Below are 16,771 nucleotides of genomic sequence, written 5' to 3'. Positions count from 1 at the left end.
AGATGTGAACATTAACTGAGGTGAGGGAGGCCTACAGTTCTTTAGATGTTTTCCTGGGTTCCTTTGTGACCACTTGGATGTGTCATGACTGCTATTGTTCTTTAAGCACTCTTGGGATGGTTCATCACTGTTTCGTGTTTGTGGATAGTTGCTCTCATTGTGGTTTGCTTGAGGTCTCAAGCTTTTGGAATGACTAACGCTCTTCAGATTGAATGATGTCAATTACTTTCTTTCTCAACTGTTTTTGAATTTTGTTTTGGATTATGGCCAAAAAGTAAGAATTCAAGAAGAGGGCCAAATATACGTCACACCAATCTGTGCATTATAGTCCATACCCATTCATGGCACTGTAAGTTTATCACGTTTAGTTGTTAGTGTACCTAAATCACAAATAAAATACCGTTTCATGTCTTCTCAACTAAAAGTAGCCACCAATTCCAATATGCACAATAATAAATTACATAATTATAACAATATTCATGCATTAAATGTTTTACCCATTGCTTTTATCTTGCAGAAAGATTTGTTGTGACAATCAGCGGTGATGAAAGAACTCGATGCACTTTCACAACAGGGCTGAGTTGCAAAACAGGAAAAACAGTGGAGGAAGATAGCAGCCATCAACAACAGAACATCATCATCACTCCTTTGTCTTTTAACAGAGTTTAAGGGGAAGAAGTCAGATTAGATGAGAAACTTGTATTACCTGTAAAGTACCTACAGTACATGCTGACTACAGAAACCCTATGAATTGTGGTGCATTGTGTGCATGCAGTGCACGTACAATGTAATCACCATGTAAACATCATGCATTTTTAGGATGCATATGTAAGAGAAGAATGACAACTTTCAGGTTTTATGACTCTGATCTGACAATTGAGAAATGTGTTTTTTCTTTTTGTTACTAGAAAAGAGAAATGTGATGGCGGAGCGGTGGGTGGGTGTCACAGTTTGACATGAACTCGGTGAACAAGTTAACATACAAGCTAAGTTTAACACTTACTGCAGTCTGATCTTGAGTTTTTGGCAGTGGTTCTTTTGGTTGCAGAGTCAACCAGTGTGAGATATATGAGCTTGAAATGTACATTTACAGTATTTAGTTGAGCTTATTTTTGCGCTTACAAATAAGGGGATACATTGAACCATTCAACATAATCAGTCAGTCATCATTTTAGAGAATTATTTATTTACTTTTTTTTGGGGGGGGGGGGGGGGGGTCAAAAGTACCGTGATAGGACAGTAACAAAAATATTTTATTTGGCGTTTGGTTCTAAATAAAAAATTTTTTTTTACTGTACATGAAAAGCACCTGTTTTTGCAGAGATGGTGACACAGAAATGCAAATGCCACTTCTAAAGAACGGCATACTGTAAGTGGTTGATTAAAAAGATCACCCCCTACCACATTGTAAAAATTACACCCAGTCTAAAAAAAAAATATATATATATATATATAAAATCCTAAAAAGAAATCATACAAACAATGTACAAATTCACAAAAATTCCTGGTTTTATAAATTTATATTAAGACCCAAGGAATTACTGTCATCTACCGTTGAAACATATCAGTATACAAAACACAAGACACAATTATTTTTTAAATAACAAAATGTTAAAGAAAATATATTATTACAATGGATTGCTGTCTTATTATCATTAAAAATGAGCTTGTGCAGTAACATTTAATTTTGTCCCACTGTTGAGGTTTGAAAGTAAAGAAGTTTTCGAAGGAAGTTAAAGGACCCCGGCATTTGCTTGTAGATGCCTTTTGCAGAGTTCTGAGAGACTTCATTGTTAACCTACAAAGAAAGAACAAATCAGAATAATAAAATAATGACTCCACTTATTTTACCAAATACAGTACATGGTTACTTCTATATTGCGAATAACAGCTCACCATCATTAACATTGTGACCAAATCATCAGTGGCAGCATTTTCCTCAAGGATGTGATCCAGCGTCTCGATGTACCAGGAACCTGACTGAGCGTCCCTCCAAGATACGTAACCTGTGTGGTGTCAAAAACATGAGGGAACATTTATTGCCTGCTTCTTCATACACGCCCTGAAGTGCACTACTGCCATCAGGTGGACCAGAATGCCAACACACAAATTCTGCTCTTTCTGAACTCTGTTAATGGAAAATACCCGGAAAAGTAGAATAGGACACGAGAATGTCACTCGGAGTGGGCAGCGTGGCGCCGGCGTCGGGTTCATCAGATGTGCTCAGTGAGTCGCTGCTGGAGGACGCGGGGATGGCGTCTGTCTGGTCGTCGGCTCCGCCACTAGACGGTTCCGCCTCGTCAGACGGCACCTCGAAGCCTCTGTCTCTTTCACCTTGATTGATTGATTGATTGATTGATTGAACATATAAACATAAAAACAAACAGCAGAGCAACAAAAGTTAAAAAAGAAAAGAAAAGAAAAACAAAAAATAAACTCATCATAGTTTAAATGTTCAAGAGGGAGTAGGAAGAAGTTAAAAACTTATCTAGTCCTACCCCTCATACAATATACATTTAAACTTATTTCATTATTAATACAATACTAAGTTAATATTTTTAAAAATAAAATGATGCGTGCATTATCCAGCAACATATGTACATGAAATTCCTAGACATATATCATAAGACATTTATAAATCATATACTCATACTCATTATATACAATTTTCATGCTCTTATTTGACATAAGTAATTTTTTGGAACTTTGCATTCAAACAATTTTTTAAACTCAACAAGTGAGTCACATCTTTTCAAGTCAATTCCCAGATTATTCCACAAATTAACACCTTTTTCAGAAACACACCTTTGCTTAATATTTGTTCTTGTTTTGGGACTGTGTCTAATTTCAAACAACGTCTGAGTACTATAGCAGAGTAGATTATTATATACTTTGTACATTATTTGTGCTATTTTAAACTCAACCAAGTCATAAAATTTCATTGTATTTAATTTGATAAATAATGGATGTGTTGATTCTGTATATTTTGATCGATTAATAATCCTTATGGCTCTTTTTTGCAATTTGAAAACAGAGTTAGTGTGTGTTTTATATGCATTTCCCCAGATTTCCACACACGCACACCTTCATGACAGAAAAAAAAAAAAAAAAAGATATTATTACAAATGCTATCAAAGGAGTTAATCATCACAATGCGTTACCTCCTCCACAGGCCTGGATGAAGAAAAGTTTTGGTTTCCCTTGCAGGGAGGGACAGTGTTTCCCATTGAGGTAGTTTGTGATGTACTGCACTGGAACATACTGGCCGTCTACTCCATAAACTGCACCAGGGAAGCGGTTGTGACTCACCTGCAATTGAGGAGTGAGATTTATTGCACTCATTTGGCTGTGACAAGGGCACAACTGAAGTGATTGGGCAGTGGCACAACTACTGTATTGACTGTAATAATAAAAATACACAACATAAACAAAGTGCTCAATAACTGAAGAAGCTAGTGACACCTTGTTTGATGGGGTGAACGTTATTGTCAATTGGTCTTATGAATACAAAGACATCTTACCTCTGTCCCATGAGACAGAATGATAACCACGCAGCAATCATATGGAGAATGGTCCTTCTTCGATAAATCAGACAGCTCGTGTTTGATCCGCTGTAACGTGGGGAGAACGGTTAGCATCACGCCCGCTACTTCAGCATCACGCGAGAACAAAAAGTGATTCTTACTCGTTGCTTGAGGTTTGTCCTCACTTCCACCAGAAAGCCGAGTGCTTGGAATCGTCTCTCCAACCTGTCGCAGTCGATGTTGGACCCCGTGCGATTACTCAGCTCGCTCTGTGGCTCAAAATCCACGTTGTTGATAATGAGGCAGTGTCCGCACGGGCTGGCGTCCATTTTGTAGCTCTGGCGTGCAAAGGGGGAATGGTGTTAGCCATGAAATCAACGTGTTTACGTTGGCTGCTCACAATATGACGTATGCCTCACAATGTAAAACAAAATATAAAAACAGGAATAAATCAGGAAATTGCAAATGCGAAGGTTGGCTCTTAAAAGGGAAATTAAATATAATTGGCGAAAATATGTTTTAGTAAAATCCAAACCAAAACGACCACATTTCATGCAGTGACAGTGGTAGTTTGATTTATCAGTGTGTCTCAATCTACGAGATACTTCTTGGTTAAATTTTTTTTCTTTGCTGGCCGAGCAAGGCTCCGATATGGCACCGCTCAAGTCAAGTAAGAGAAAATGGAGAAATTAGGGACTGTGATGCCCTGTCATGCAACCAATGAGAGTTATCTATTTTGCATGGATATCTGCCCATAACAAAACAAAATGTTTACATTTATGCCTGAATATGATAGCATACTGGTAGATTAACCCCAAACCCCAAGTTAGTCCTCATAAATTATTACCATGGAAAGTTTCCAATTTGAAATATTTCCAAATTTCCATGAAAATTTACCAGAAACTTTCCATAAAATTTAACTGAACTTTTCCACCCCATAATCTAATACATAATACCCAAAGTTGTATTAAGTCTAAATGGCTGTTGATGTCCACAATGTAAACTTTACGACAGCATGTGGATTTTTGCTCGCATTTCAATACACACAGCATTATTTTTAATAACAGACAGATGGTCCCGATCATTTGTAGGTGTGGTGCAATTTAAAAAATAATAATTAAAAAAAAAGTTTAAAATGTGTTGCTACCTACAGTGGAAATTAATAAATGACAGCTCCCTTACCCCATTCAACAAACTGGGTGTAAATAGTGCTTACCTGAAGGCTGTCCCGCCGTGTCCTGCCTTGCATGCGAGTTCTGACCTGCGTCTGCGCTCGCAGGTTCTCCGAATCAGGTGCTGTGGCAAAAGCATCCGTTCATGGTCAATTAATAGGTCAATCACCCAAACTTCAGAGCCAACACACATACGGTAGCTTACATGGAGTGGGAGTCTTTATTGGATAGATAGGGACCGTCTTTATTTGCTTCTGAAAATCCACTGCAGTGGCTGTACAAGTTGAAGTAGTTTTTAAACACATCCACTGACCATAAACATGATTATTAGTAATTATGGGTCAATGTACATGAGTAATGTGCACTTACAAACTGGAAGAGTCCGGACAACAGGGTGAATGAGGCGGTTGGACACTGAGCCCTGTACCACAGGCGCTCCACTTTGGAGGAGCTCTGCCAAACTGTGCTGTTCTGAATCCTGAAGACATTCCAGAAAGAGAGGGAAGGCGCGACTCCCACGGGTCGCCAGGTCCCGCACCAGCTGTCTGGCTTGGTCCCGTCTAGGTCCTGAGCTCTGTTAAGATATATTGACCAACTAATTTTTGAATACATATGTACATAACAGGGCGGCACGGTGGTCGAGTGGTTAGCACATCCTCCTCCCAGTTCTGAGGACTCCGGCCTTCCAAGGTGGAGTTTGCATGTTCTCCCCGTGCCCCCGTGGGTCTTCTCCGGGTACTCCGGTCTCCTCCCACATTCCAAAGACATGCGTGGCAGGTTAATTGGGCAGGGTATTGTCCCTAGGTGTGCATGTGAGTGTGGATGGTTGTTCGTCTCTGTGTGCCCTGCGGCTGGCTGGCAACCAGTCCAGGGTGTCCCCCACCTACTGCCCAGAGCCAGCTGAGATAGGCGCCAGCACCCCCCGCGACCTTTGTGAGGAATAAGCGGTCAAGAAAATGGATGGATGGATGTACATAACAGTGTATATGAAACACTCATCTTTTTTTTCTTTTTTACATTCACCTATTTTCTTGGGTAGATTGTTATTTTTAAAGGTGAGTTGTAGCCTATCCCAGCTGACAATGGGCGAGAAGTGGGTCACACCCTGGACTCGTTGGCAGTCAATCAAGGGGGCAAATTCCATATTTGTCAATTTACAGGATAGTGATTTTACGTTTTATCATGGCTGTAATTAAATCTAGGGGCGTTATATATCGGTGATTTACTTCATAATTCCATTATTATTTCTGGATATTTGTTTTAAAACACGTTTTGGTTTTGGTTTCCATTTTAAACAACAATCAAAAGCTTTCAATACATTCACACTTTTTAGCCATCAAGTAACTTTACACTACAGCAACATGCATATTTTGGAAAGTCTACGCAAGCATGTCCAGAACAAGACTTCAGGAGAGATTCGAACCCAGAACCGACCCGAACGGTGATGTTGACGATCTGCTGCACGGAACTTTTCACCATTCTCCGCAATTTTAAATGGAAGAATCACAACTGATTATCACTAGTCTTTAATTAAACTACCCAAATGCAATCCTACCTTTATTTTCTCGATCATGTCTGGAGTGAAGACCCCTTTCTGAAGGAGGAGGTCATACAGACTTGATGGGTCTAAACTCGTGACAATATTTATCCTGTAGCGCTGAAGAATCTTCTTGTGGCCTTCCTCCATTCTCCATTAAATACTTTCCGAGTGTCATAAACGGTGCAATAAAAACAGACAAAGCCGTAATTGTTATTTTGGTGGGATTTGTGCCGACGAGAGCTTCTACTTCCTGGTCTGGTTTCTCGATTGTTTTCAGAATGACGTCACCGTGTTGGTTGGCGCCACCTTTCTCCTTCTTCTACGACGTATTTCCAGGGAGAATTGGTACGGTTTGGCACGTTTTCTGCCTTCAATCGGTGACTCGCTGTTATTGTTTCAAGTATTTTTCGTTGTATCCCATTTATGAACGTTCTCTTTAACAAGCCTATCTCAGCAGCTTTCCACATCGCATCGGATTTCGTGTCCAAATTCAAACCATTGGATATGCAATGGTTTTCTCCTTGACCAGCTTTTGTTTCTGTAGTGCGTTAAAATTAAAAGATTTAGCTTTTCAAAACACAAACTAATTTTTCAACACATCTAGCTGTCATGTGACCTTTCGCTAAAATATGTTAAAATTATAACAAACTATTGTAAAATACACGTTCTTTTAATGCATCTTGTTTATGGTCGATTACAAGTCTTACTTCCTTGTTTACATCACTCTTGTTTGTGATTGGCCAACTCGGAGGATACGCTAAAAAAAAAGAGGTGCGTTTGATTTGTTTGACATCTACCGAACTCTAGTAAACCACAGTTCAGCAAGGAACACATTGGGTTATAGTAAATGTCGGGGCGCGACGGTATATAAACCAATCACGAATACATAAATGCAGATGGGTTTATGAAATACAGTACTCAACCTCCCAACAGTACTTTGGATTTGTCGTCTTCGTAGATGTATCCGTGCCCTGGAGGAGCGAGGAATTGCCGCCGAACACACCTTGTGATTGCCGTCGTCCAGCATCCACCAAGACCCCGACGACCAACAACACCTGCCGTAAAAATGTGGCGTAGTGCTGGTTGACTGCAGCTGTTTAAGGTGCCCGAGTTTGTATTTTCATCAGAAATTGACAATTTTTGTAGCAACGCGATTAAAACAGTCAAAATACATGCTGTACACAACATTTTACATCCGGTAGTATTCCGATAAGACGGTAGCATGGTGACATATAGTGGCATCCCATACGGTGGCATACTGTTATTTGTTCTGTATACTACACTACATTTTTTTTCTCTCTTGCCTCCTTCCATTCTAATCACGGCCAATGGTTCTGTTCGCGTGATATTAAGATTAAGATGATGTAATGTACAGTAATTTGAAGTGTGAATATTCTGTGAGCGTCATTCTGTTCAAAAATACTTAGCCATAAATGAAAACGAATGCAAATGTATTGGCAATTATTGGGGTTCCCAACCCACATCTGTTGTATACAGTATATCCTACAACAAATTACTAGGTAAAAGGCAAAAAGTGTAATAATTCACTTTTCCACTTCAAGCTGTTACTGTTGCACTTGTCTGTATCGTTCATTTCATAAAAACAAGACAAAATTTTGATTTTACCATTGAAGCTATTGATGTTGCATTTTAAATGCCATAAAATGTGCTCCGGTGTGCTCAAAATATAAACAGGTTTTTGCATTTTGTTATATTATTGTATCGATGTTAACCAAACTGTGACCTTATAAATCAGGCACAAACCAAACCTCGATTTTTGCATACTACACCCTAGCAATTACACATATACAACTGTTATAACCAGAACTCTGAGAGGTCCCAGTGGGGTCTATGATGTAGCCCGCAATGAAATTAAGTATCCTAAGTCTTGCCATTTAAATTTGAACATCTTGAGATGCAACAGTTGATGGTGACAGATTATCTTATGTTGTTAAGGTAACAGTGATGGCAGAAATAAAGATGTCACTGCAATTGGCTGCCGTGGTGCTTATCTCTGTACTGGAGCTAGGAGCGACCCACGCTGGACCAGAGCTGGACCCATACAAAACCTTGGGCGTCACTAGAAGCGCAAGTCAGGCTGAGATTAAGAAAGTTTACAAGCGACTTGCTAGAGAATGGTGAGTATATTTAAAACAAAAACAGCATAGGCTTGCTAACAGCTATGTAATAAATATGTTCTTTTCAAGGCATCCTGACAAAAATAAAAATCCGGGATCTGAGGACATGTTTATCAGCATTACCAAATCGTACGAGGTGAGTAAAGTTGTCAGACAGGTCTTCTAATTGTCACAGAAACAAATATCTGTTTTACACACTATCTAGATTCTATCCAATGAGGACAAACGTGCCAACTATGACCGCTACGGACAGACGGATGACACCCAGCCGTATGGCAGGGGCCGCTATAGCGGTTACCGTCACGATAACTTCAACTTTGAAGAGTCCTTCTTTAACTTCCCATTCAACAGCAAGAACCAGCGGGATTTTTCCGACAACAAGTACTCGCTGCACTTTAACCAATATGTCAACGATGTGGTGCCTGACAGCTTCAGGAGACCGTACCTGATCAAGATCACCTCTGACTGGTGCTTCAACTGCATCCACATCGAGCCTGTGTGGAAAGAGGTGGTGCAAGAAATGGAGACGCTAGGTTCGGAATCAACAAATTATTTACTATTATTATTATTATTATTTTTATTTATTTATTTATTTATTTATATATTTTGCTCAAATTGAGGCATTAAACATGACATTAAAAGGCATTAAATGTGATGTCAAGAGGCATTAAAACTTTAAATACTATTGATGTAAATACATTGTTTATCATACTTTATTTTACATACGTTGTGCAAAGATGTCTTCATAACACAATATGGCAATAATAAATGTGATTAATATCTGTGTATTTGTTGGTGACAAGTTGTAATTTACAGTAATTAAAATGGCCTGGAATCCACAAGTTGCTTCATGTTCCAAATACCAGTTGCTCTGAATCTGAAAAGCAAAATGTACTATTCTTGTCCCCAATGTCCAACATGAAACACTAATGCCACCTAGTGGCAGAAAATTGCCTCAACACAAATCTGACTTGGTGTTTCACACTCTTAACTGGTTAGTGTACTTTTTCAAAACTTCAAATAACTATGAATTACATTTTTAAAATTACTCTACCAATAATTTAAAAGATGCAATCACATTAGGATTTGGTAGCAATTTGTTTACTTAATTAACAAAAATATGAAAAACCTTATGTACATTTATAACGTGTGATTATTTTAAAATTATTCATAAGTTTTTGGAAATCATGTGATTAATTACAATTAAAAATTGTAATTGACTGACAGACCTAATATATAAACAGTAATGCATATATTTATCTATACGTGTGCGTATGTGTATGCAGTATGACATCAGCATTAAATCAGTTTTAAGTCACTTTAAAAATGGCATTAAAAAAATAATTCGATTAGCTTATCCCTGCAGAAACCCTGATTTAGCAGCCTTGATATTTTGACATAAATGATGAAAGTCAAAGGGCGTACATCTCCTCGTCACAGGTGTCGGAGTCGGCGTGGTGGATGTTGGCTATGAGAGACGGTTAGCCAATCACCTCGGCGCTCATCGCACGCCATCAATACTGGGAGTTATCAATGGCAAAGTGACGTTCTTCCATTACGCTGTGGCAAAGGAGCACCTGAGGCAGTTTGTGGAAGATCTTCTCCCTCAAAGACTCGTGGAGTGGGTACGCAGCTCAATTTCTATACTATGTACTATACTCGTGGATAAAAAAGTTTTGTCAAATTATGATTTTATCTTTTCAGGTCAGCGACAAGAACAACAAGCAGTTCTTGAACAGTTGGCATGAAATCAACAAGCCACACGTGCTCCTGTTTGACCAAGTGCCAGTCGTTCCCTTACTTTATAAAGTGAGGTGACTTCACGACTGCTTACGCAGCTCAAATGTGTTGATTGGTTTTAATCTCTCGCTTTTCATAGTTGGCAGCTTTTGCGTATAAGGACTACATGCAATTTGGCTATGTGGACCAGGGCCTGTCGGAGACGGTCAATCTGCAGAGACAGTTTAATATCAACACCTACGCCCCGACCATGCTGGTTTTCAAAGAGAACACAGACAACCCCGCTGACATTATACAGGTGAGTCACGGCGAAAGAAAGGAGAGAAGAGGCGAGACTTTTTGCAACCAAGCTGCCATTGGTCTTTGCAGACTAAGGGAATGAAAAAGCAGATTATTGACGAGTTCATGTCAAACAACAAATTTCTCCTGGCACCGAGGTTGGTGAATCAGAAACTCTTTGATGAGCTCTGTCCCGTCAAGCAGTTCCACAGACGAAGGAAGTAAGAGAATGTGCGTTTGTCTGCACCCTCAAACGCTATCTTCATCACTGCGTTTTTTCTTCCTGTCAGGTACTGCGTGCTGCTGATTACGCGCGACGACGAAGGCTTTTCTTCAGGGAACCGAGCCTTTCTGTCTTTTGCCTCGCGCAACGCGAAGGAAGTTGTGAGATTTGCTTATGTTTACCAACAGCTACAGCAGCCGCTTTGTAACATCCTGATGAGCAGTAAGGACAGCACACAGACACCTCCACCGCAGGTATGTCACACTGTGTATATATAAGGTATTATTACTTTCAGATTGACCTTTGTATATGTGCACCTTTTCTGCAGGTGGTGATCCTGGAGAGGCGCAATGCTGCCGGGAAGGCCTTTTTCAAGCCAGTGACTCCTTGGAATGGCAGTGAGGAAGACAAGCAGCGCCTGGTGGAGGAGTTGGAGCGACTCCAGAAGGACCCGTCCATTCTGATCCATGATGCCATGCTGCCTGAGCTCAACAATGAGTTTGCATCGGTATGCTATTTGACTGAAAAATAGTTTGGCTGCACAAATGTGCTAAGAATATGACATTTTTTTGGTAATGAACTGAGCACTGCCACTAACTAATGTTGTCTCTCTGTAGATGTTTGTTATCCAATGGATCTATGCATTTTATGATTACCTCTCTGAAGTCATTGATGACATTCTGCACAACAACTGGTGAGTGGGAGATTTTACAAAACTTTTGCGAGAGTTACTGTACACTTTAGTGTACTGTGTGTTACATCCACTTGCAGTGACTGTTCAATTCGATGCATTTCAGTGGCCGTAGAAACAAAACTTTGCTTCGTTCATCGGACAGCATAACAAAGTGTGAAAATGACACATTTTGGTGATTTACGTTTTTGGTGATTTGCAGGCGTGAGATGATGCCTTTACTGTCACTCATCTTTTCTGCTCTATTCATCCTGTTTGGAACTGTGGTTGTCCAAGCGTTCAGGTGAACTATTTTTATGCTCCAAAATATGCTTTACAGCTGCGCCTCCCGAAAGACTCACTCCTCGTATTAAGTTAACTTATTTGTGTGTGCATTCAGTGACTCAAGTGACGAAAACTCTCCAAAACCAAAAGCAAAAGATGGAAGTAAAACAGAAAATGGATCGCCGGGGAGTAGTGGTCCGTCGAGGTAATATTTATTATTCATTTGGAGTTAATATTCCAGGCAAGTGCCAGATGACTATTGAGTATGATTACTGTCTTAGTCGGCCTCCCAAGAAGAACTTTGTGGAGGTGACGGAGTTGACAGACATCACCTACATAAGCAACCTGGTGAGACTGAGGCCAGGACACATGAACATTGTTCTCGTACTCACGGATGCCTCCAAGAACATTCTGCTTAGCAAGTTTGCCAAAGAGGTCTACTCTTTCACTGGGTATGTTGCACTTCTCAGTTTTCGTCCGTGGAACTTGATTTGCTCCGTTTATTGCTCATGTCCTTCTTTCTTGTATTCATTCCAGACATGTCAAGAACAACATAAATAAACAAAACATAAATAATACTATCACTCATCAAGTGTGAAATTAGACAACCAAGGAAATCTGAATGAATTTTGCTACATAATTGTGTGCATGACTTGTCAGTTAGGCTGGACAATGATCCGTTACTTTCAAGTGACAGACTAACAGTCTGCAACTACTTATAGTAGCTACGGCTCGTGCGAGAAGCTAACGTAGCATCTTCAACTTCACTCAGTGTTTCTTGACAGATTTTACTTACATGCACCAGTCACAGAAGATTATAGTAAGTCTTTTGTTCACAAACGTAAAAGATAGTTTGAACTTTGGCTCATATTTTTCAGTAGAGTACACGGTAGTCTCCAAGGACCACGAGTAGTTCTAAAAAAAAAAAAAAAAAAAAAAAAAAAAAAAAAAAAAAAGCTGGGACATTATAATTTCCTCGGAATGTTTAGAAGTGATCATTTGAAAAGGTACACATTTGAAGACATGTAGTGAAATAACGTTTTACTGACACACGTTGATTATGGAGTCACAGGAGTGCCTAAATTAATAGGGAATGCAAACACAATCAATAAAAGAGAACATCAGTCAATGAAAGAGAGCATTTGTAAATGTTCTCTATAGAGTCATAGGAGTGCCAAAATGAATAGGAAATACAAAGATGATCAATAAAACAGAACATTTACAAATTTAGTCATATGAAGGCAATCAATAAACGAGACCATTTACAAATAGATACATACAAAGGCATTCAATAAAGGAGAACATTAACAAAAGCAGTCATATAAAGACAATCCATAAAAGAAAACATTAACAAATGCTTTCCCCATTTGGCTTTTGTTATTGCATGGACTGAATGCCTCACGTCTCGGAAAAACAAATGCCCCACCCATAGCAATGGCCTTGGGCGGAGCGTTTGTTTTTACGAATGCGTGTCTGAAGTGGTTTTTGGAAAAGCAAAAAGTCCCACCCATACTCTGTCCAGCCTGACTAGTTGATACCCGATCATACGATTCCCCACCGTTGCTCAGCCCGTGACCGGAAGTATCCGTCACAGGTTTTTTTTTAACAATGATTATCTTTTGTACACAGATTCATAACGTGATTTTTTTAAAAACACAATTTAAGCTACTTTGAGGAAATATGTTATTCCAGGTGTGTTAGTGGTAGCTCGTCACTCTTTGTGACCCCTGCAGGATTATGAATGAGAATGATACCATACAAACTCATAATATGGACTGAAATTAATCATATAGAATGTAAATCCAATAGTAGTTCCACCCGAAGACCTGTGAGCTGATTGAAACAAAAAGTATTGATTTAGAAATGTTAGTTCTAAAGCACATTCCATAGTGGGATAGTGAGATCAATTTTGTAGAAGCCGTGACATGCTCTTCTTCTCTGATGCACAGCTTTGGGGTGCTGGTGAGCGATGCCTGCCATCCTGTGGTTAGCACTGGTATTACATCCTTTAATGGCTCATCACAAATAAACATTTTTACAGTATTTTCAAAAACTGAGGGCCACGCCGAGTGTAGGTCAGAGCTGCATGCGGATAATGACAAAAGTTCAGTTGGAATGTGTGTGTGTGTGTGTTTTTTTTTTTATTTTTTTTTTTTTTGCTGTTTGTTGAGATCACTTTATTGATTTGCAATAACTTCATTTACAGTCTGTGTTTGTAAATGTAAATTTATAAAAACTTTGACTAGTGTCTTTCTATCTAACTGATCATGAAATTTGATTCTTTGAAATGTCCTAGGAGCCTGACACTACATTTCTCCTTCCTGAATACGGACAAGCACAGCGAGTGGATGCGCACGCTGCTGGAAAGCGCACAGGACTCCGCGCACATCTACGCATGCGAGGACGACGAAGCCAACGGCAATATGGACTACATCGGCTACGTGCTGGCACTCAATGGCCACAAAAAGTACTTTTGTCTGTTTAAGCCCGTCTACACCGGAGAAGACCCGGACGGCAAAACGTCGGAGGACGAATCGGCCTCGGCGGTGAGGAGGTCGAGGTCGGCTTCGCGTGACGATCACCCTCCACGCAAATCGGCTCGCTGTCGCAGTACATCCACCCTCCAGATCCATCACAAGCTGGACCGCTTGGGGCTGTGGATGGAAAGGCTCATGGAGGGCACCTTGCCTCGCTACTACATCCTCGCCTGGCCAGGACTCCACAAGATCACCCCCAGTAAATAGATGGAGGCAGCTTAGTTGAAAAGTTCACGTTGAAAAGGCTGCTTTCATGTTTTGTTTTGTTTTGTTTTATCTTGCACTTTTTGCATTGCAGCAGGGGTGTCCAAACTTATTCTTCAAACTGTCACATACAAAAATAATCAAAAGATGCAAGGGACACTTTGGCATTTCACCTTTTATTATTATTTTGATGCACAAAACAAACAAACAAACAAACAAACAAAACAATCCATCAGTGCAGGTTAAAATGATACACTATACATTATTCGGTGTCGACATGATTTTGTGGTATAAAATAAATGAGATCTAGATACAGTAAATCATTTCATAACTTAATGTGACCGATACAACTCATAAAAAAAAAAGATTTTCAGGCAGAAAAGTTCAGATAACTGGTTGCACAAGTGTGCACACCCTCTTATAAGTAAGGATATAGCTGTTTTCAGAATTAACCAGTTGCAATGATTCTTTCATTGAACAAAAGCATGGCATTTGAGCAGGGGTGTGGAGACTTTTGATATCCATTTGAGCCTGGTGATGAAGCAAAAATTCAAGTTCTTCGTGGTCTTCTTTGTTATCTTCATAGAACAACTCAACGTTTCCAGTTAAAATGAAGGGAAATACAATTCATTCCACCACATGCATCCATCGACTACAAAAAAAAATGCTAATGTGCCTTTTCATAAGAAAAACAGCAATGGTAATGTCGACATTATAAAATAGAAAGCAAAGAAATTTGCCAAAATACCTGCTTAAAAAAAAGAAAAGAAATTGCAAGCCCACACAAAACACAACCTTATTTGTACTGTTTTTTGTTTTTTTTTAAATTAAATGTTTTCTATTCATTTTTTATTATTCTTGATAGCACAAACCTGGAGTTGAAGCCCAATTTTGTTGTATCTGTTCTCTTAAATTACTTTTCCAACCAGCCAATGGCAGAGGTCAAGTCTTAGAGTGTACAGCAAAAAATAATTGTAAAAAATTGGCCGCACAACAGCTTGTAACTTGGAGAAACTTATCATTTGAGGTATTGGTAAGTCCAGTTGCCACACTACATTTTGCAGAGTGCTAAAAAAAAAACTGACACTGCGCTTCAAATGGCTCGCCAGCCGTAGTTTGGACACCCCTGCATGACAGGCATGTTGTTAGTCAGGTGTGGTTTTTTTATTTTTTATTTTTTTTAACCACATGCTGCTGCTGCTCCTATACTACTGGGGCAGCCTTGTGAACCTTCGGTCTTCACCAGTCATCTTAAATAGTTATACTGGCACACCATGAATATTAATGCATGTTTTGTCTTCTGTTCAAAGATTATTACTCTGATTACAGACTGACTTGTGCAATATTGCGTACTACTGTTGTATTGTGACCTTTCTATTGGACCTCAGCATAATTTTCCTTTGAGATAGAAACACTGGCTTTATATTATGGAGTCGAAATTGTGCAGGATTTAGCCGTGTTTGTCAATGTAGCAACCATAACCCACAAGTAGCTTCATGTAGCCCAATGAAATTTCGTAGTTACATTTTTCTTGCTTGTTTGATACGTCTTTTTACTGGCACTGTGAGTAATCTGAAGATCTAACTGAGACAAATATATTTGTTGTATGTTTACAAGTTTGAGTGTACTGTATAATTTCATTCCTATTGCACGTTAGAGTCAACAATGTTTGCTTTTGTAAGTCCACCATTACAGTTATCCTTTTGTGGGAAGAAATAAAATTATTTATGGTTTTTAAACTCTGTTTTCAGCAGTCTGTTTCTCATTTCATAGGAAAAGTATATGCAACAAATTTCTGAAGATGCTACAGTAACTTCCTTTTTTAGTTCTTTAATTAATATCAAAATAATGATAGCTGTGACATATTCATGCACCTGTTGTATATTTGTTATTAGGGGTGTTAAAAAAATCGATTCGGCAATGTATCACGATACTACAGCACGCAATTCTCGAATCGATTCAATAGGCAGCCAAATCGATTTTTTAACATCCATTTTTGATGAAAAAATATTCAACAAAACGTCTAACTTTCACACCTTAAGCATGGAAGAATGTTATATTAATGGAACATTAAGCCTTACTATTTTATTTCAATGCTGTTCTAACATGAAAAAGGTTACAACCCGTTTGTTAAATACAGTGGCTCACAGTTATAAAACTGAAGTTTGAGATCAATAAATAATACATTTTCATACAAATCTTACAGTGTACATGTACAAGTTTACTGAATGGTATTTTCTAAATTGACTAAAAAAATCGTAACAATCGTCTTGTAAATTCATATCGGGATTAATCGGTATCGAATCGAATCGTGACCTATGAATCGTGATACGGATCGAATCATCAGGTACTAGGCAATTCACACCCCTATATTTGTTATAATTGTGTTTTAGGAGTAACAGCTTTGTTATTCAAACAACCTAAATTGGCATAGATTTCTGATATGGTTATGACTGAAT

At 39.0% G+C, this 16,771-nt stretch overlaps 2 protein-coding genes across 4 annotated transcripts; one reads left to right on the top strand and one right to left on the bottom strand.

Annotated features, from left to right (window-relative positions):
* Positions 1–1,166: 1,166 nt before the first annotated feature.
* Positions 1,167–6,962, bottom strand: casp9 (caspase 9, apoptosis-related cysteine peptidase). The gene is made up of 10 exons (XM_077514878.1): positions 6,252–6,962; positions 5,066–5,270; positions 4,902–4,970; positions 4,741–4,820; positions 3,686–3,862; positions 3,522–3,611; positions 3,162–3,309; positions 2,146–2,334; positions 1,897–2,006; positions 1,167–1,798 (listed from the first exon to the last, which is right to left on the bottom strand). Exons 1-10 carry the CDS (start codon positions 6,381–6,383, stop codon positions 1,682–1,684), a joined length of 1,317 nt encoding a protein of 438 aa, XP_077371004.1. The 5' UTR covers positions 6,384–6,962; the 3' UTR covers positions 1,167–1,681.
* dnajc16 (DnaJ (Hsp40) homolog, subfamily C, member 16) lies at positions 6,291–15,657 on the top strand. 3 transcript variants are annotated; one of them, XM_077514876.1, is made up of 16 exons: positions 6,300–6,581; positions 7,195–7,338; positions 8,193–8,374; positions 8,444–8,510; positions 8,580–8,907; positions 9,815–9,999; positions 10,079–10,183; positions 10,254–10,412; positions 10,484–10,614; positions 10,684–10,870; positions 10,945–11,124; positions 11,234–11,310; positions 11,510–11,590; positions 11,687–11,776; positions 11,853–12,023; positions 13,868–15,657. In XM_077514876.1, exons 3-16 carry the CDS (start codon positions 8,202–8,204, stop codon positions 14,313–14,315), a joined length of 2,382 nt encoding a protein of 793 aa, XP_077371002.1. In that variant the 5' UTR covers positions 6,300–6,581; positions 7,195–7,338; positions 8,193–8,201; the 3' UTR covers positions 14,316–15,657. The 3 variants fall into 3 exon arrangements, with proteins under 3 accessions (XP_077371003.1, XP_077371002.1, XP_077371001.1); XM_077514877.1 differs by having other exon boundaries at positions 6,291–7,338; positions 8,200–8,374; XM_077514875.1 differs by having other exon boundaries at positions 6,300–7,338.
* The last annotated feature ends 1,114 nt before the right edge of the window (positions 15,658–16,771 follow it).

The sequence above is a fragment of the Festucalex cinctus genome, chromosome 2, assembly GCF_051991245.1.
Source record: "Festucalex cinctus isolate MCC-2025b chromosome 2, RoL_Fcin_1.0, whole genome shotgun sequence".
NCBI classification, from domain to species: Eukaryota; Metazoa; Chordata; class Actinopteri; order Syngnathiformes; family Syngnathidae; genus Festucalex; species Festucalex cinctus.
The sequence above is the reverse complement of the archived record's forward strand: the minus strand, read 5'-3'. Positions and strand labels throughout refer to the sequence as shown.